Source organism: Oncorhynchus gorbuscha, unplaced genomic scaffold, assembly GCF_021184085.1.
Source record: "Oncorhynchus gorbuscha isolate QuinsamMale2020 ecotype Even-year unplaced genomic scaffold, OgorEven_v1.0 Un_scaffold_2045, whole genome shotgun sequence".
NCBI lineage: Eukaryota > Metazoa > Chordata > Actinopteri > Salmoniformes > Salmonidae > Oncorhynchus > Oncorhynchus gorbuscha.
Genome location: NW_025746652.1, coordinates 75,373 through 96,162, shown reverse-complemented (window position 1 = coordinate 96,162; position 20,790 = coordinate 75,373). Strand labels below are relative to the sequence as shown.

General features: G+C 48.0%; 2 protein-coding genes across 2 annotated transcripts; one reads left to right on the top strand and one right to left on the bottom strand.

The window, feature by feature from the left end:
- Nucleotides 1-308: 308 nt before the first annotated feature.
- On the bottom strand, nucleotides 309-9,143 carry LOC124024853 (lipoyl synthase, mitochondrial-like). Its single transcript, XM_046338619.1, has 4 exons — nucleotides 8,871-9,143; nucleotides 8,512-8,687; nucleotides 658-751; nucleotides 309-434 (listed from the first exon to the last, which is right to left on the bottom strand). Exons 1-4 carry the CDS (start codon nucleotides 8,967-8,969, stop codon nucleotides 324-326), a joined length of 480 nt encoding a protein of 159 aa, XP_046194575.1. The 5' UTR covers nucleotides 8,970-9,143; the 3' UTR covers nucleotides 309-323.
- Nucleotides 9,144-9,238: 95 nt separating this feature from the next.
- Nucleotides 9,239-18,805, top strand: LOC124024852 (60S ribosomal protein L9). The gene is made up of 8 exons (XM_046338618.1): nucleotides 9,239-9,327; nucleotides 10,060-10,106; nucleotides 10,507-10,622; nucleotides 12,048-12,143; nucleotides 14,669-14,801; nucleotides 15,394-15,474; nucleotides 16,311-16,419; nucleotides 18,623-18,805. The coding sequence occupies exons 2-7, from the start codon at nucleotides 10,061-10,063 to the stop codon at nucleotides 16,415-16,417; spliced, it is 579 nt and encodes a 192-aa protein (XP_046194574.1). The 5' UTR covers nucleotides 9,239-9,327; nucleotide 10,060; the 3' UTR covers nucleotides 16,418-16,419; nucleotides 18,623-18,805.
- The last annotated feature ends 1,985 nt before the right edge of the window (nucleotides 18,806-20,790 follow it).

The window sequence follows — 20,790 nt, the reverse complement described above, 5'->3', positions numbered from 1 at the left end:
AGAGAGACAGACAGAGAGAGACACAGAGAGAAAGACACAGAGAGAAAGACACAGAGAGAAAGACACAGAGAGAAAGACACAGAGAGAAAGACACAGAGAGAAAGACACAGAGAGAAAGACAGACAGACAGAGAGACATGCGTATGTCAGTATGTGTGGTTGAGTTGTCAGACATACAAGTCAATATGTGAGTAGTAAACTCACCATGATGGTGGCTGTAGCAGTACCATGTTCCCCTCCTCCCCAACATTAGGACACCTGGTCTCCTAGTAAACTCACCATGATGGTGGCTGTAGCAGTACCATGTTCCCCTCCTCCCCAACATTAGGACACCTGGTCTCCTAGTAAACTCACCATGATGGTGGCTGTAGCAGTACCATGTTCCCCTCCTCCCCAACACTCCCCAATGTTAGGACACCTGGCCTCCTCACACACCTAGACAACAGGAGAACGAAACATACTTGAAAAGGTTCTCTAGTTTTGATTGGGTTTGCATGACACACACCACACACACACACACACACACACACACACACACACACACACACACACACACACACACACACACACACACACACACACACACACACACACACACACACACACACACACACACACACACACACACACACACACACACACACACACCCCAACTCACCGTGTGCAGGTTGAGGTCTCTCAGGGTGTTCTTCAGCTTGTTATAGTTCTTGCCAATAGGAATCTCAGTCTTCAGCCACGGGGGAAGTCTCAGCCTATCACAACAGTCACATTGGTTCCAGCCTATCACAACAGTCACATTGGTTCCAGCCTATCACAACAGTCACATTGGTTAGTGGACGGTCCTGTGTTCAACAGACTCAAGGGTTTTATTTCACATGGAATAAACAAACATACAGTCAATAACACAATAGAAAAAGTCTATATACAGTGAGTGCAAATGTAGTAAGATTAGGGAGGTAAGGCAATAAATATGCCAATAGTGGCGAAGTAATTACAATATAGCAATTAAACACTGGAATGATAGATGTGCAGAAGATGAATGTGCAAGTAGAGATACTGGGGTGCAAAGGAGCAAGATAAATAAATAACAAAATGGGGATGAGGTAGTTAGATGGGCTATTTATAGATGGGCTATTTACAGGTGCAGTGATCTGTGAGCTGCTCTGACAGCTGGTGAGGGAGGTCTGAGTCTCCGGCTTCAGTGATTTTTGCAGTTTGTTCCAGTCATCGGCAGCAGAGAACTGGAAGGAAAGGCGGCCAAAGGAGGAATTGGCTTTGGGGAGTGACCAGTGAGATATACCTGCTGGAGCGCGTGCTACGGGTGGGTGTTGCTATGGTGACCAGCGAGCTGAGATAAGGCGGGGCTTTAGAGTTGAGTTTAGAGTTGCAACATTCTAGAAGCTTTCCCTAAAATTCCCAGGTTTTATAGAAATCCCACTTCCTGGAAACAGGAGGAGATGAGCAGGACATCTGGAGTCCTCCAACCAGGATTTCTGGGAAACCTGGGAATGTTGGGATCATTTTGCGACCCTGTGTTCAATCTACTCTCTCTGAAATGACTCTTCGCTGGTCAGTGAGTTCAAGGTATTGACAGTACAGTCACAGACAGAAGAGAGAGGAGACCAGACAGTACAGTCACAGACAGAAGAGAGAGGAGACCAGACAGTAGAGTCACAGACAGAAGAGAGAGTGGAGACCAGACAGTACAGTCACAGACAGAAGAGAGAGGAGACCAGACAGTAGAGTCACAGACAGAAGAGAGAGAGGAGACCAGACAGTACAGTCACAGACAGAAGAGAGAGAGGAGACCAGACAGTACAGTCACAGACAGAAGAGAGAGGAGACCAGACAGTAGAGTCACAGACAGAAGAGAGAGGAGACCAGACAGTAGAGTCACAGACAGAAGAGAGAGGAGACCAGACAGTAGAGTCACAGACAGAAGAGAGAGTGGAGACCAGACAGTAGAGTCACAGACAGAAGAGAGAGGGAGACCAGACAGTAGAGTCACAGACAGAAGAGAGAGGAGACCAGACAGTAGAGTCACAGACAGAAGAGAGAGAGGAGACCAGACAGTAGAGTCACAGACAGAAGAGAGAGAGGAGACCAGACAGTACAGACAGAAGAGAGGAGACCAGACAGTAGAGTCACAGACAGAAGAGAGAGGAGACCAGACAGTAGAGTCACAGACAGAAGAGAGAGGAGACCAGACAGTAGAGTCACAGACAGAAGAGAGAGGAGACCAGACAGTAGAGTCACAGACAGAAGAGAGAGAGAGAGACCAGACAGTCACAGACAGAAGAGAGGAGACCAGACAGTCACAGACAGAAGAGAGAGGAGACCAGACAGTAGAGTCACAGACAGAAGAGAGAGGAGACCAGACAGTAGAGTCACAGACAGAAGAGAGGAGACCAGACAGTAGAGTCACAGACAGAAGAGAGAGGAGACCAGACAGTAGAGTCACAGACAGAAGAGAGAGAGGAGACCAGACAGTAGAGTCACAGACAGAAGAGAGAGGAGACCAGACAGTAGAGTCACAGACAGAAGAGAGAGAGGAGACCAGACAGTAGAGTCACAGACAGAAGAGAGAGAGGAGACCAGACAGTAGAGTCACAGACAGAAGAGAGAGAGACCAGACAGTAGAGTCACAGACAGAAGAGAGAGGAGACCAGACAGTAGAGTCACAGACAGAAGAGAGAGGAGACCAGACAGTAGAGTCACAGACAGAAGAGAGGGAGACCAGACAGTAGAGTCACAGACAGAAGAGAGAGAGGAGACCAGACAGTAGAGTCACAGACAGAAGAGAGAGGAGACCAGACAGTAGAGTCACAGACAGAAGAGAGAGAGAGAGACCAGACAGTAGAGTCACAGACAGAAGAGAGAGAGAGGAGACAGTACAGTCACAGACAGAAGAGAGGAGACCAGACAGTAGAGTCACAGACAGAAGAGAGAGGAGACCAGACAGTACAGTCACAGACAGAAGAGAGAGGAGACCAGACAGTAGAGACAGAAGAGAGAGGAGACCAGACAGTAGAGTCACAGACAGAAGAGAGAGGAGACCAGACAGTACAGTCACAGACAGAAGAGAGAGGAGACAGACAGTCACAGACAGAAGAGAGAGGAGACCAGACAGTAGAGTCACAGACAGAAGAGAGAGGAGACCAGACAGTAGAGTCACAGACAGAAGAGAGAGGAGACCAGACAGTAGAGTCACAGACAGAAGAGAGAGGAGACCAGACAGTACAGTCACAGACAGAAGAGAGAGGAGACCAGACAGTACAGTCACAGACAGAAGAGAGAGAGACCAGACAGTAGAGTCACAGACAGAAGAGAGAGGAGACCAGACAGTAGAGTCACAGACAGAAGAGAGAGGAGACCAGACAGTAGAGTCACAGACAGAAGAGAGGAGACCAGACAGTAGAGTCACAGACAGAAGAGAGAGAGGAGACCAGACAGTAGAGTCACAGACAGAAGAGAGAGGAGACCAGACAGTAGAGTCACAGACAGAAGAGAGAGGAGACCAGACAGTAGAGTCACAGACAGAAGAGAGAGGAGACCAGACAGTAGAGTCACAGACAGAAGAGAGAGGAGACCAGACAGTAGAGTCACAGACAGAAGAGAGAGGAGACCAGACAGTAGAGTCACAGACAGAAGAGAGAGAGGAGACCAGACAGTACAGTCACAGACAGAAGAGAGAGAGGAGACCAGACAGTACAGTCACAGACAGAAGAGAGAGGAGACCAGACAGTAGAGTCACAGACAGAAGAGAGAGGAGACCAGACAGTAGAGTCACAGACAGAAGAGAGAGGAGACCAGACAGTAGAGTCACAGACAGAAGAGAGAGGAGACCAGACAGTAGAGTCACAGACAGAAGAGAGAGGAGACCAGACAGTAGAGTCACAGACAGAGAGAGAGAGGAGACCAGACAGTAGAGTCACAGACAGAAGAGAGAGGAGACCAGACAGTACAGTCACAGACAGAAGAGAGAGGAGACCAGACAGTAGAGTCACAGACAGAAGAGAGAGGGAGACCAGACAGTACAGTCACAGACAGAAGAGAGAGAGGAGACCAGACAGTACAGACAGAAGAGAGGAGACCAGACAGTAGAGTCACAGACAGAAGAGAGAGGAGACCAGACAGTACAGTCACAGACAGAAGAGAGAGGAGACCAGACAGTACAGTCACAGACAGAAGAGAGAGGAGACCAGACAGTACAGTCACAGACAGCAGAGAGAGGAGACCAGACAGTAGAGTCACAGACAGAAGAGAGAGGAGACCAGACAGTAGAGTCACAGACAGAAGAGAGAGAGGAGACCAGACAGTAGAGTCACAGACAGAAGAGAGAGGAGACCAGACAGTAGAGTCACAGACAGAAGAGAGAGGAGACCAGACAGTAGAGTCACAGACAGAAGAGAGAGAGGAGACCAGACAGTAGAGTCACAGACAGAAGAGAGAGGAGACCAGACAGTAGAGTCACAGACAGAAGAGAGAGAGGAGACCAGACAGTAGAGTCACAGACAGAAGAGAGAGACAGAAGAGACCAGACAGTAGAGTCACAGACAGAAGAGAGAGAGAGAGACCAGACAGTAGAGTCACAGACAGAAGAGAGAGGAGACCAGACAGTAGAGTCACAGACAGAAGAGAGAGGAGACCAGACAGTAGAGTCACAGACAGAAGAGAGAGAGGAGACCAGACAGTAGTCACAGACAGAAGAGAGAGGAGACCAGACAGTACAGTCACAGACAGAAGAGAGAGGAGACCAGACAGTACAGTCACAGACAGAAGAGAGAGAGGAGACCAGACAGTAGAGTCACAGACAGAAGAGAGAGGAGACCAGACAGTACAGTCACAGACAGAAGAGAGAGAGGAGACCAGACAGTACAGTCACAGACAGAAGAGAGAGAGGAGACCAGACAGTACAGTCACAGACAGAAGAGAGAGGGAGACCAGACAGTAGAGTCACAGACAGAAGAGAGAGAGGAGACCAGACAGTAGAGTCACAGAAGAGAGAGGAGACAGACAGTAGAGTCACAGACAGAAGAGAGAGACCAGACAGTACAGTCACAGACAGAAGAGAGAGAGGAGACCAGACAGTACAGACAGAAGAGAGGAGACCAGACAGTAGAGTCACAGACAGAAGAGAGAGGAGACCAGACAGTAGAGTCACAGACAGAAGAGAGAGGAGACCAGACAGTAGAGTCACAGACAGAAGAGAGAGGAGACCAGACAGTAGAGTCACAGACAGAAGAGAGAGGAGACCAGACAGTAGAGTCACAGACAGAAGAGAGAGGAGACCAGACAGTAGAGTCACAGACAGAAGAGAGAGGAGACCAGACAGTAGAGTCACAGACAGAAGAGAGAGGAGACCAGACAGTAGAGTCACAGACAGAAGAGAGAGGAGACCAGACAGTAGAGTCACAGACAGAAGAGAGAGGAGACCAGACAGTAGAGTCACAGACAGAAGAGAGAGAGGAGACCAGACAGTAGAGTCACAGACAGAAGAGAGAGAGGAGACCAGACAGTAGAGTCACAGACAGAAGAGAGGAGACCAGACAGTAGAGTCACAGACAGAAGAGAGAGGAGACCAGACAGTACAGTCACAGACAGAAGAGAGAGAGGAGACCAGACAGTACAGACAGAAGAGAGGAGACCAGACAGTAGAGTCACAGACAGAAGAGAGAGAGGAGACCAGACAGTACAGTCACAGACAGAAGAGAGAGGAGACCAGACAGTACAGTCACAGACAGAAGAGAGAGGAGACCAGACAGTACAGTCACAGACAGAAGAGAGAGGAGACCAGACAGTAGAGTCACAGACAGAAGAGAGAGGAGACCAGACAGTAGAGTCACAGACAGAAGAGAGAGGAGACCAGACAGTAGAGTCACAGACAGAAGAGAGAGAGGAGACCAGACAGTAGAGTCACAGACAGAAGAGAGAGGAGACCAGACAGTAGAGTCACAGACAGAAGAGAGAGGAGACCAGACAGTAGAGTCACAGACAGAAGAGAGAGGAGACCAGACAGTAGAGTCACAGACAGAAGAGAGAGAGACCAGACAGTACAGACACAGACAGAAGAGAGAGAGGAGACCAGACAGTAGAGTCACAGACAGAAGAGAGAGGAGACCAGACAGTAGAGTCACAGACAGAAGAGAGAGGAGACCAGACAGTAGAGTCACAGACAGAAGAGAGAGAGGAGACCAGACAGTAGAGTCAGACAGAAGAGAGAGGAGACCAGACAGTAGAGTCACAGACAGAAGAGAGAGGAGACCAGACAGTACAGACACAGACAGAAGAGAGAGGAGACCAGACAGTAGAGTCACAGACAGAAGAGAGAGGAGACCAGACAGTAGAGTCACAGACAGAAGAGAGAGGAGACCAGACAGTAGAGTCACAGACAGAAGAGAGAGGAGACCAGACAGTAGAGTCACAGACAGAAGAGAGAGGAGACCAGACAGTAGAGTCACAGACAGGAGAGAGAGAGGAGACCAGACAGTAGAGTCACAGACAGAAGAGAGAGAGGAGACCAGACAGTAGAGTCACAGACAGAAGAGAGAGAGGAGACCAGACAGTAGAGTCACAGACAGAAGAGAGAGGAGACCAGACAGTAGAGTCACAGACAGAAGAGAGAGGAGACCAGACAGTAGAGTCACAGACAGAAGAGAGAGAGGAGACCAGACAGTACAGTCACAGACAGAAGAGAGAGGAGACCAGACAGTAGAGTCACAGACAGAAGAGAGAGGAGACCAGACAGTAGAGTCACAGACAGAAGAGAGAGGAGACCAGACAGTAGAGTCACAGACAGAAGAGAGAGAGGAGACCAGACAGTAGAGTCACAGACAGAAGAGAGAGGAGACCAGACAGTAGAGTCACAGACAGAAGAGAGAGGAGACCAGACAGTACAGTCACAGACAGAAGAGAGAGTGGAGACCAGACAGTAGTCACAGACAGAAGAGAGAGGAGACCAGACAGTACAGTCACAGACAGAAGAGAGAGGAGACCAGACAGTACAGTCACAGACAGAAGAGAGAGAGGAGACCAGACAGTACAGTCACAGACAGAAGAGAGAGAGGAGACCAGACAGTAGAGTCACAGACAGAAGAGAGAGAGGAGACCAGACAGTAGAGTCACAGACAGAAGAGAGAGGAGACCAGACAGTAGAGTCACAGACAGAAGAGAGAGAGGAGACCAGACAGTAGAGTCACAGACAGAAGAGAGAGGAGACCAGACAGTAGAGTCACAGACAGAAGAGAGAGGAGACCAGACAGTAGAGTCACAGACAGAAGAGAGAGGAGACCAGACAGTACAGTCACAGACAGAAGAGAGAGGAGACCAGACAGTACAGTCACAGACAGAAGAGAGAGGTGCTGTCAGAGAGCTGATTGGTTACATATTACATTATGACTGTGCTGTCAGAGAGCTGATTGGTTACATAATGACTGTGCTGTCAGAGAGCTGATTGGTTACATAATGACTGTGCTGTCAGAGAGCTGATTGGTTACATATTACATAATGTTAGTTTGAGTGACTTTGCTAGCTAACGAGGTAATTACTAGGCTAAGCTGGTCTTTTCAGTTCGCTGCAGCTAACGACTTGAAGGAGCTGCAAACAAACACTGGAATTGGACAGTCTTACTGACGGTTGTCGCTGCTTCATGTGACGTATCGTCGTCTCTAACTTCTTTGCCATTTGTGCTGTTGTCTGGGCCCAATAATGTACCATGGTGCTGCCATGTTGGGCTGCTACCATGTTGTGTTGCTACCATGTTGGGCTGCTACCATGTTGTGTTGCTGCCATGTTGGGCTGCTACCATGTTGTGTTGCTGCCATGTTGGGCTGCTACCATGTTGTGTTGCTGCCATGTTGGGCTGCTGCCATGTTGTGTTGCTGCCATGTTGGGCTGCTACCATGTTGTGTTGCTGCCATGTTGGGCTGCTACAATGTTGTGTTGCTGCCATGTTGGGCTGCTACCATGTTGTGTTGCTGCCATGTTGGGCTGCTACAATGTTGTGTTGCTGCCATGTTGGGCTGCTACCATGTTGTGTTGCTGCCATGTTGGGCTGCTACCATGTTGTGTTGCTGCCATGTTGGGCTGCTACCATGTTGTGTTGCTGCCATGTTGGGCTGCTACCATGTTGTGTTGCTGCCATGCTGTGTCATGTTTTGCTGCCATGCTGTGTTGTCTTAGGTCTCTCTCTAGGTCGTGATGTGTGTTTTGTCCTATTTTATATTTTAATCCCAGCCCCCCGGTCCCCGCAGGAGGCCGTCAATATAAAAACGAATGTGTTCTTAACTGATTTGCCTAGTTAAATAATGGTTACATTAAAATAAACGATATATAGGGAATAGGTAGTGCAGACAAATTTTTTAGATACACACATGGGTCCCGTTCCATCTTATTCCCAAAAGCTTGACCAGAGCCCCATGGGGTCAGAGTCGGAAGTAGTGCACTACATAGGGATTAGAGTACCGTTTAGGAAGCATCATATATATAAAGGGACCTCTATTTCCTCCCCCACCTCTCTCCCTTCTGTCTCTTCAGGTTACCCCTGTACTCCTCCCAGTTGTTCTTCTCAGACAGCTCCCCGGATATAAAGTCCTGGAGGTCGGGCCCGTCATCGGACAGCTCCTTCTTGCGGTCCTTCGGTGTCTGTGATGACCTGGCCGCTGTGGTCAGTCCGCTGACGGCGAACACCTACACACGGACCGGATATTAATCTCACTACACCTCTGCTAAATCAGTAACCCGAGGCCAGCGGCCATTGGAGGATCTAATCAGCTACTTATGTTAGCATTAGCCATACTTAGCTAGTATAAACATTGTATAAAACAAAGAGAGACATTTCAGTGATTATCGGTCAAGTGTAGATGTACTTACATGTTGGTTGCATTTGGGATTCAACCACCGGGGGTTGCTGGAGAAACGACCCGCAATAAAATAACTTTGTTTGACCAAAGCCATGACTTTAACTAACATTTGCAAGCGTCTGTCATTGACAAAACATTTCTCTGGGATCGAGTACTTAGTCCTGGTATTAAAATACAATTTAGAAAATAATAAATGATTTCGTCCGCTACTTAATGAATCAATTGATCTCGATTATTTTTTATATCCGGATTTATTCTAAATGCGATGTTTTTTTTTCTCCCCCCTGGGGACCAAAGAAGTATAATTGATCAATATATCGCAGTATTTTGTATCCATCATCATCATCATCATCAATTGTTTAGTTACGTCTGATCCAACGCGTAGCGCCGTGATGACGTGAGCACGTACGAAGACTACAATTGCGTGCTGACGTCCTTCCTTCGTCCTTTCCTCAACTACCGGCGAGGTAAGAAATGGTGGATAACGTTTCTATCGCTGAAAATCAAACTCCATCTGTGCTCCTCGATATCTTAAACGCCTAATTTTTCACCTTTACGTATTTGCCATATGTATATTGACGTTTCGCAGTTGTTATTTCCACCCCCAAAACCAGTCGCTATAACTATATATAGTTTGTTTTGCCACCCAGCCCTCTATCCTAGGCCGCAGTCGGCCCCTCCATGCCTGCCTATCCGTCTTTTTAGTAACCAGGGCAACGTGAATAATGCTCAATGTGTGTAACATATAACGTTTGTCTTGTATGTACATGGTCGCATTGTTCCAGACCGTTTTAATTAACATGTGTAGGTTATAAAAGTTGTTTGGGAGAGGGGGAGGTGGACAGTGTTCATGACTCGCTATCTGACTGGTTAGTTGCATTGCATTGCCTGTCTTGTTATAGTTGACTAGTTTCCTTCTGCGTCTTTTTTTTATTAACGTTTTACTACTAAGTCAACCGGATGTACCGGGTTACGTATTGCATGACGTTATCAACAACGAGTTACCTAAATATGACAGTCGTGTAAACACACACACACACACACATGATGTTGCGAGATACCTAACCTAGTTAGTTTAACTAAAGTCATTTAAAACTCCGTCCTGAAATCCCCAGTCCGCTCCATAACGTCAGATGGTTAATATAATGTTTTGTAATCGTCAACTCAGCCTAATTTGACTCTCTTGTCTATAACCCCAGAATGAAGACCATTCTCAGCAACCAGACTGTGGATATCCCCGACGGTGGTGAGTTTTTAACTTCTTCCTTAAAATCCGCTTGGAATCTTATCAATAGGTAGATTAACCGTGAAATCTATCAGACTAATTTAAGGAATTGTTTTTTTTAAACCAGACTATAGAGTCAAATGTTTACCTATGTTGCCTAGTGAGTTATTGGTTCAGCCCCCTAGAAAAGGACTACACTAACTTATTAATGCCATTCCGCTAAGTTACTGTAGTTGGTCTCAGGCTGGCATCCTCAAGAGGCATCGCTGGTGCCTGTTCATCAATCCAGCATTTTAGCCTGACTATAGTTGTGTTTTAATGCTATATATTCTAGTGGCGTGGTTAAGATTGTCTAGCTAGTTACTGGTTCTGTTTGTGTGTGTGTGTCTAACCCCTGATGTCTCTGCCGTGCCCCCCCCAGTCGAGGTGAGGCTGAAGGGGCGGACTGTCATCGTCAAGGGTCCCCGGGGGGTTCTCCGCAGGGAGTTCAACCACATCAACCTGGAACTCAGCCTGTTGGGCAAGACGCACAAAAAGGTATGGAGACTTGTCTATAGAGGGTACTTGTATGGAGACTTGTCTATAGAGGGTACTTGTATGGAGACTTGTCTATAGAGGGTACTTGTATGGAGACTTGTCTATAGAGGGTACTCGTATGGAGACTTGTCTATAGAGGGTACTCGTATGGAGACTTGTCTATAGAGGGTACTCGTATGGAGACTTGTCTATAGAGGGTACTCGTATGGAGACTTGTCTATAGAGGGTACTTGTCGATTGCTTCACCCTACATTTTAGTGCTCTGGTACTCATCATGCCCAGGGCTCTAAAGTACAACAAATATTTTGCTGAGCGACCAGGAGTTTTTTGGGGGAAGGGGGGGGGGTACTGTGTGACTATGGGGAGGTCTCCCAGATAACTGTTGTAATGACGAGGCTTGGCTGCATCGTTGTTTCAGAGAGCGCCTCTAGAGAAACGAGTGAGTGTCCCGACGATTCGTTAGCGTCACGGTTGCACCAAAACTACAGCAAAAATAAACGTCTTGCTTTGTAAGTCGGGTCAGAAGATGGGACCTGATATGTGGTGGGAACCTGAAGGAGGAGACTCTTTAATGTGTATATAATAGAAACATCTTTTAAATGACCGGCTGCAGGGGAGATGCACCTCTGTTGCTAGGCTGCCCTGTTGCTGGGCTGCCCTGTTGCTGGGCTGGGCTGCCCTGTTGCTGGGCTGGGCTGCCCTGTTGCTAGGCTGGGCTGCCCTGTTGCTAGGCTGGGCTGCCCTGTCGCTAGGCTGGGCTGCCCTGTCGCTGGGCTGGGCTGCCCTGTCGCTAGGCTGGGCTGCCCTGTCGCTAGGCTGGGCTGCCCTGTCGCTAAGCTGGGCTGCCCTGTCGCTAGGCTGGGCTGCCCTGTCGCTAGGCTGGGCTGCCCTGTCGCTAGGCTGGGCTGCCCTGTCGCTAGGCTGGGCTGCCCTGTCGCTAGGCTGGGCTTGCCCTGTCGCTAGGCTGGGCTTGCCCTGTCGCTAGGCTGGGCTTGCCCTGTCGCTAGGCTGGGCTTGCCCTGTCGCTAGGCTGGGCTTGCCCTGTCGCTAGGCTGGGCTGCCCTGTCGCTAGGCTGCCCTGTCGCTGGGCAGGGAAAAGAACTGAGTAAATAGTTCCTTATATAGTGAGAGGTATTAATGCCATCCTGTTGTTTACAGCAGGGTAGACTAGTGGTTAGAGTGTAGAGGAGGCAGGTAGACTAGTGGTTAGAGTGTAGAGGAGGCAGGTAGTCTAGTGGTTAGAGTGGAGGGGCGGCAGGGTAGACTAGTGGTTAGAGTGGAGGGGCGGCAGGGTAGACTAGTGGTTAGAGTGGAGGGGCGGCAGGGTAGACTAGTGGTTAGAGTGGAGGGGCGGCAGGTAGTCGAGTCACATGTATTTATAAAGCCCCTTACATCAGGTGTGTCTCTTCTCTCTCTGTGTTCCAGCTGCGTGTGGATAAATGGTGGGGCAACAGGAAGGAGCTGGCCACAGTCAGGACCATCTGCAGTCACGTCCAGAACATGATCAAGGGAGTTACCATGGTGAGTGTTGACCCTACTGTTGGTTACCATGGTGAGTGTTGACCCTACTGTTGGTTACCATGGTGAGTGTTGACCCTACTGTTGGTTACCATGGTGAGTGTTGACCCTACTGTTGGTTACCATGGTGAGTGTTGACCCTACTGTTGGTTACCATGGTGAGTGTTGACCCTACTGTTGGTTACCATGGTGAGTGTTGACCCTACTGTTGGTTACCATGGTGAGTGTTGACCCTACCGTTAGTTACCATGGTGAGTGTTGGCCCTACCGTTAGTTACCATGGTGAGTGTTGGCCCTACTGTTAGTTACCATGGTGAGTGTTGACCTGTCTCTGTTGACCCTACTGTTAGTTACCATGGTGAGTGTCGACCCTACTGTTGGTTACCATGTTGAGTGTTGACCCTACTGTTGGTTACCATGGTGAGTGTTGACCCTACTGTTGGTTACCATGGTGAGTGTTGACCCTACTGTTGGTTACCATGGTGAGTGTTGGCCCTACCGTTAGTTACCATGGTGAGTGTTGGCCCTACCGTTAGTTACCATGGTGAGTGTTGGCCCTACTGTTAGTTACCATGGTGAGTGTTGACCTGTCTCTGTTGACCCTACTGTTAGTTACCATGGTGAGTGTCGACCCTACTGTTGGTTACCATGGTGAGTGTTGACCCTACTGTTGGTTACCATGGTGAGTGTTGACCCTACTGTTGGTTACCATGGTGAGTGTTGACCCTACTGTTGGTTACCATGGTGAGTGTTGACCCTACTGTTAGTGACCATGGTGAGTGTTGACCCTACCGTTGGTTAACATGGTGAGTGTTGGCCCTACTGTTAGTTACCATGGTGAGTGTTGACCCTACCGTTAGTTACCATGGTGAGTGTTGGCCCTACCGTTAGTTACCATGGTGAGTGTTGGCCCTACTGTTAGTTACCATGGTGAGTGTTGACCTGTCTCTGTTGACCCTACTGTTAGTTACCATGGTGAGTGTCGACCCTACTGTTGGTTACCATGTTGAGTGTTGACCCTACTGTTAGTTACCATGGTGAGTGTTGACCCTACTGTTAGTTACCATGGTGAGTGTTGACCCTACTGTTAGTTACCATGGTGAGTGTTGACCCTACTGTTAGTTACCATGGTGAGTGTTGACCCTACCGTTAGTTACCATGGTGAGTGTTGACCCTACCGTTAGTTACCATGGTGAGTGTTGGCCCTACCGTTAGTTACCATGGTGAGTGTTGGCCCTACCGTTAGTTACCATGGTGAGTGTTGGCCCTACTGTTAGTTACCATGGTGAGTGTTGACCTGTCTCTGTTGACCCTACTGTTAGTTACCATGGTGAGTGTCGACCCTACTGTTGGTTACCATGTTGAGTGTTGACCCTACTGTTAGTTACCATGGTGAGTGTTGACCCTACTGTTAGTTACCATGGTGAGTGTTGACCCTACTGTTAGTTACCATGGTGAGTGTTGACCCTACTGTTAGTTACCATGGTGAGTGTTGACCCTACTGTTAGTTACCATGGTGAGTGTTGACCCTACCGTTAGTTACCATGGTGAGTGTTGGGCCCTACTGTTAGTTACCATGTTGAGTGTTGGCCCTACCGTTAGTTACCATGGTGAGTGTTGGCCCTACTGTTAGTTACCATGGTGAGTGTTGACCCTACCGTTAGTTACCATGGTGAGTGTTGGCCCTACCGTTAGTTACCATGGTGAGTGTTGGCCCTACTGTTAGTTACCATGGTGAGTGTTGACCCTACCGTTAGTTACCATGGTGAGTGTTGGCCCTACCGTTAGTTACCATGGTGAGTGTTGGCCCTACTGTTAGTTACCATGGTGAGTGTTGACCTGTCTCTGTTGACCCTACTGTTAGTTACCATGGTGAGTGTCGACCCTACTGTTGGTTACCATGTTGAGTGTTGACCCTACTGTTAGTTACCATGGTGAGTGTTGACCCTACTGTTAGTTACCATGGTGAGTGTTGACCCTACTGTTAGTTACCATGGTGAGTGTTGACCCTACTGTTAGTTACCATGGTGAGTGTTGACCCTACTGTTAGTTACCATGGTGAGTGTTGACCCTACTGTTAGTTACCATGGTGAGTGTTGACCCTACTGTTAGTTACCATGGTGAGTGTTGACCCTACTGTTAGTTACCATGGTGAGTGTTGACCCTACTGTTAGTTACCATGGTGAGTGTTGACCCTACTGTTAGTTACCATGGTGAGTGACACTGACTCCAGACCAGCTGATAAATACCCTGACTGTTTGTTGCTGTACCAGACGCTGACACCAGATGTTGTAGGACCCCTCCATTCTAGAATCCCTCTTTCTGTTCTAGAACCCCTCTGTCCGTTCTAGAACCCCTCTGTCCGTTCTAGAACCCCTCTGTCCGTTCTAGAACCCCCCTCTCCGTTCTAGAATCCCCTCTCCGTTCTAGAATCCCCTCTCCGTTCTAGAATCCCCCTCTCCGTTCTAGAATCCCCCTCTCTGTTCTAGAACCCTCTCTTCATTCTTTTAACTCTCTCCTCTCTCCAGGGTTTCCGCTATAAGATGCGCTCGGTGTACGCCCATTTCCCCATCAACGTTGTGATGCAGGAGAGTGGAGCTCTGGTGGAGATCAGGAACTTCCTGGGGGAGAAATACATCCGCCGGGTCCGGATGAGACAGGGTGAGTCTGGGGGCAGGGGGTCTGGGGGGGGGGGACGGGGGGCAGGGTGAGTCTTGGGGGGGGTGACAGGGCCACCAGTTATTAGACAACGACAGGTACATATAGACAACGTTAGGCAGGTTTCAGAGCATCACACCACTTTGCAATGAGCTGGAGGCACTATGCGTTTTGAAAACGGGCTACTCAATAGTTTGAAACGTTGTTTTAATTCATCTTTTCAGATGTTTCTCCTAGTTATAACCTACCTACCTGTAGAGGTAGTAGTAGTCCTGTAGAACCCTGGAGCATTTACAAGCTCTAGCTTCAGGATGTGTGGCGATTTCCAATGCAGAGATGCCTGGCTGACTGTCTCTGTCTGTCTCTCTGTCTGTCTGTCTCTCTGTCTGTCTCTCTGTCTGTCTGTCTCTCTGTCTGTCTCTCTCTCTGTCTGTGTCTCTCTCTGTCTGTCTCTCTGTCTGTCTCTCTGTCTGTCTCTCTGTCTGTCTCTCTGTCTGTCTCTCTGTCTGTCTCTCTGTCTGTCTCTCTGTCTGTCTCTCTGTCTGTCTCTCTGTCTGTCTCTGTCTGTCTCTCTTTGTCTCTCTGTCTCTCTCAGGTGTGTCCTGTGCCGTGTCTGCAGCCCAGAAGGATGAGTTGATTCTGGAGGGGAACGATATTGAGCTGGTGTCTAACTCTGGTGAGGCGACACACACATCACCCCCCTCCTTCAGACCCTGTGTATTAATTATTACCCAGATACCCCCTCTGTTCTCTCTCCCAGTCTGATGTCCTAGTGTTTCCTTCAGACCCTGTGTATTAATTATTACCTAGATACCCCCTCTGCTCTCTCTCCCAGTCTGATGTTCTTAGTGTTTATTCTACAAAATACATCTGTTATGATGCCTCTTCTCCCTCTATTTACCTCTTACAGCATCACAATGTTGTGACTGGGATTCTAGAATGTTGTGACTGGGATTCTAGAATGCAGTGACTGGGATTCTAGAATGCAGTGACTGGGATTCTAGAATGCAGTGACTGGGATTCTAGAATGCAGTGACTGGGATTCTAGAATGCAGTGACTGGGATTCTAGAATGCAGTGACTGGGATTCTAGAATGCAGTGACTGGGATTCTAGAATGCAGTGACTGGGATTCTAGAATGCAGTGACTGGGATTCTAGAATGCAGTGACTGGGATTCTAGAATGCAGTGACTGGGATTCTAGAATGCAGTGACTGGGATTCTAGAATGCAGTGACTGGGATTCTAGAATGCAGTGACTGGGATTCTAGAATGCAGTGACTGGGATTCTAGATTCTTAGGTGTATAGCCTTTTCTCCTACTATAACCGGACTGTGTATCTCTCTCAATTCCGGGTGGTAGTGATGCTGTCTGTCCCCTCTCTCCCATCCTCCCCTCTCCTAGCTCTAAGTCCTAACTAGTTGCGTGTATATTGACCTCTTTGACCCCTGTGTGACCCTCCAAGCTGTAGTACCCTGCTCACCGCCCCAGCCTCTCTCTCTCTCTCTCTTCCAGCCGCTCTCATCCAACAAGCCACCACGGTCAAAAACAAGGATATCAGAAAGTTCCTGGACGGAATCTACGTGTCTGAGAAGGGAACGGTCGTCCAGAAAGAGGATTAGAGGTTAGAATTACCCAGAGTCTCCCTCTGTCGAGGTCCACACCATGTCAGTCAATACATGTTGTAATGCTGCACTTTGAAAAACCTTTTTTTAATGCTATAATCTTTCTGACATGCAAGGCTTTAACCAACGTTAGAGAAGTGATACGCCTGTAACCTGCATTATGGGGCTTATAAGAGACGTTTGAACTGAACCAGCCCTAAATGCCCAATTTTTAAAGTTTCTATTCTTGTTCTCTCCTCTCATTCTCTCCTTCCTCTCGTTCTCTCCTTCCTCTCGTCTCATCTTGTTCTCTCCTCGTCTCATCTTGTTCTCTCCTCGTCTCATCTTGTTCTCTCCTCGTCTCATCTTGTTCTCTCCTCGTCTCATCTTGTTCTCTCCTCGTCTCATCTTGTTCTCTCCTCGTCTCATCTTGTTCTCTCCTCGTCTCATCTTGTTCTCTCCTCGTCTCATCTTGTTCTCTCCTCGTCTCATCTTGTTCTCTCCTCGTCTCATCTTGTTCTCTCCTCGTCTCATCTTGTTCTCTCCTCGTCTCATCTTGTTCTCTCCTCGTCTCATCTTGTTCTCTCCTCGTCTCATCTTGTTCTCTCCTCGTCTCATCTTGTTCTCTCCTCGTCTCATCTTGTTCTCTCCTCGTCTCATCTTGTTCTCTCCTCGTCTCATCTTGTTCTCTCCTCGTCTCATCTTGTTCTCTCCTCGTCTCATCTTGTTCTCTCCTCGTCTCATCTTGTTCTCTCCTCGTCTCATCTTGTTCTCTCCTCGTCTCATCTTGTTCTCTCCTCGCCTCATCTTGTTCTCTCCTCGTCTCATCTTGTTCTCTCCTCGTCTCATCTTGTTCTCTCCTCGTCTCATCTTGTTCTCTCCTCGTCTCATCTTGTTCTCTCCTCGTCTCATCTTGTTCTCTCCTCGTCTCATCTTGTTCTCTCGTCTGTCTCATCTTGTTCTCTCGTCGTCTCATCTTGTTCTCTCGTCGTCTCATCTTGTTCTCTCGTCGTCTCATCTTGTTCTCTCGTCGTCTCATCTTGTTCTCTCGTCGTCTCATCTTGTTCTCTCGTCGTCTCATCTTGTTCTCTCGTGTCTCATCTTGTTCTCTCGTCGTCTCATCTTGTTCTCTCGTCGTCTCATCTTGTTCTCTCGTCGTCTCATCTTGTTCTCTCGCCGCCTCATCTTGTTCTCTCGTCGTCTCATCTTGTTCTCTCTTGTCCTCATCTTGTTCTCTCGTCGTCTCATCTTGTTCTCTCGCCGTCTCATCTTGTTCTCTCGCCGTCTCATCTTGTTCTCTCCTCGTCTCATCTTGTTCTCTCGTCGTCTCATCTTGTTCTCTCGTCGTCTCATCTTGTTCTCTCGTCGTCTCATCTTGTTCTCTCCTCGTCTCATCTTGTTCTCTCCTCGTCTCATCTTGTTCTCTCCTCGTCTCATCTTGTTCTCTCCTCGTCTCATCTTGTTCTCTCCTCGTCTCATCTTGTTCTCTCCTCGTCTCATCTTGTTCTCTCCTCGTCTCATCTTGTTCTCTCCTCGTCTCATCTTGTTCTCTCCTCGTCTCATCTTGTTCTCTCCTCGTCTCATCTTGTTCTCTCCTCGTCTCATCTTGTTCTCTCCTCGTCTCATCTTGTTCTCTCCTCGTCTCATCTTGTTCTCTCCTCGTCTCATCTTGTTCTCTCCTCGTCTCATCTTGTTCTCTCCTCGTCTCATCTTGTTCTCTCCTCGTCTCATCTTGTTCTCTCCTCGTCTCATCTTGTTCTCTCCTCGTCTCATCTTGTTCTCTCCTCGTCTCATCTTGTTCTCTCCTCGTCTCATCTTGTTCTCTCCTCGTCTCATCTTGTTCTCTCCTCGTCTCATCTCGTTCTCTCCTCGTCTCATCTCGTTCTCTCCTCGTCTCATCTCGTTCTCTCCTCGTCTCGTCTCGTTCTCTCCTCGTCTCGTTCTCTCCTTCCTCTCGTTCTCTCCTCCCTCTCGTTCTCTCCTTCCTCTCGTTCTCTCCTTCCTCTCGTTCTCTCCTTCCTCTCGTTCTCTCCTCCCTCTCGTTCTCTCCTTCCTCTCGTTCTCTCCTTCCTCTCGTTCTCTCCTTCCTCTCGTTCTCTCCTCTCGTTCTCTCCTCCTCTCGTCTCATCTTGTCCGCTCCTTCCTCTCTCTCTCCTTCCCCTTGTTCTCTCGTCTCATCTTGTTCTCTCCTCCTCTCGTCTCATCTTGTCCTCTCTCCTCCAGCCACTCTGATCCAACAAGTCACCACGGTCAAGAAGGACATCAGGGAGTTCCTGGATGGGATCTACGTCAGTGAGGAGAGACCACTGTGGCGGAAACCGACGGACGAATAACTGAATCAGATGCATCTCTGGAACTCACTATTGACCAATAAAATCCCTCCCTTTTTTTTCAATGACACCCCCACATCCTGTGTTTGTGGTTCCTATTGGCTGTTCATGTAGTTTAAAACCAGGCTGGTCATTTCTCTTCTTCCTATTAGTCAACTCATTTTGGGCGTCGCACCCACAGATCACATTCAATTACTTATGCTTAGTTCATTACCATGTGGGAATTTAACACATACGACTGGGAGAAATCCACTAGAAGGGCCCCAACTGGTAATCTACTAGTGGGGGAAGCTATCATCATGAGTGCCCGCTTCTTCTCCCACATGGTGACCTCTGACCTCACCTACTAAAGAAAATAACCTGCTTTTTTTTGGCAGATTAAATTGCAATGGGAAAATGTTTTTTTTTTTTTTTTTACACTTTGTTTACAAAGCAGATGGATTTAGACACTGTTAACCATTGAGCCAATCCGGAGTTTCTCATGAGTTAAAATCAGGTGAAGCAATCCAGCTGTTATTTAGGCCTTCACAAAACTGGTAAATTCCAACATCCCACTTGGGTGTGAATGCAGCATGAAATACTGAATTTAGAATTCTATTGTTACACCCACAAATTCCGTCTCTGGTTCCTATTGGCTGACATGTTATAGTGCATTCTCACAGGTAGTAATCAGACCAATCGAACGCTCTGGGGGGAGGAGTTTCCCCTGGGTACACATCTAGGATCAGCTTCCCCTTCATCTTAACCGTTAGTGTGAGAAATGAATAACTGACACCAGATCAGAGTCTTAGCGACAACTGCACCCCTGTCTATAACAGTCAAGTTAGTTTTTGGTTTCTACTTCTACGTGGATAATGACCAGTTGAATTAGTTCTTAACTGGTAAAATAAAATAACTGTCCTGATATAAATTAATATGGAGTCTTAAGACTTTTTCTGGGGGGGGGGGTGTTCTAAAATTACGTGTAATTGTTTTAAGAAAGTCATACCAAGGATAATTTAACTACTCAAATTTCTTATTTTGGGAACCTCTTCATTTGAGACATTGATTTAGGCCTTTACTACTATAGCCCATAGAAATACATTGATTAACACAACAGTCTGAAGCTGTAAAAAAAAAAATGGGTCTGTTCAGAGGGCTGCAATGTTAGTGTTTGGATATTAGTCGTGTCACAAAGATCTGCAAAGTGTTTTCAAAAACTAAGAAGAATCCTGTGAAAACAATACAAGGTACGTCATGTTACCTCAGAACAGGGACTGGTAGGATCCCATCAGTGTTACCTCAGAACAGGGACTGGTAGGTACATCATGTTACCTCAGAACAGGGACTGGTAGGATCCCGTCAGTGTTACCTCAGAACAGGGACTGGTAGGTACGTCATGTTACCTCAGAACAGGGACTGGTAGGTACATCATGTTACCTCAGAACAGGGACTGGTAGGTACATCATGTTACCTCAGAACAGGGACTGGTAGGATCCCATCACTGTTACCTCAGAACAGGGACTGGTAGGATCCCATCAGTGTTACCTCAGAACAGGGACTGGTAGGATCCCATCAGTGTTACCTCAGAACAGGGACTGGTAGGATCCCATCAGTGTTACCTCAGAACAGGGACTGGTAGGATCCCATCAGTGTTACCTCAGAACAGGGACTGGTAGGATCCCATCATGTTACCTCAGAACAGGGACTGGTAGGATCCCATCAGTGTTACCTCAGAACAGGGACTGGTAGGATCCCATCATGTTACCTCAGAACAGGGACTGGTAGGTACATCATGTTACCTCAGAACAGGGACTGGTAGGTACGTGTGTTTCTGGGTAATAGGATATCTCTGGTCGCCTGGGTAGAGAGAGAGCTGTTGAGTGTGGTGGCAGGTCTTTAAACTACAGGTCTGTAGTTCCCTGGGTAGAGAGAGAGCTGTTGAGAGTGGTGGCAGGTCTTTAAACTACAGGTCTGTAGTTCCCTGGGTAGAGAGAGAGCTGTTGAGAGTGGTGGCAGGTCTTTAAACTGCAGGTCTGTCTGTAGTTCCCTGGGTAGAGAGAGAGCTGTTGAGAGTGGTGG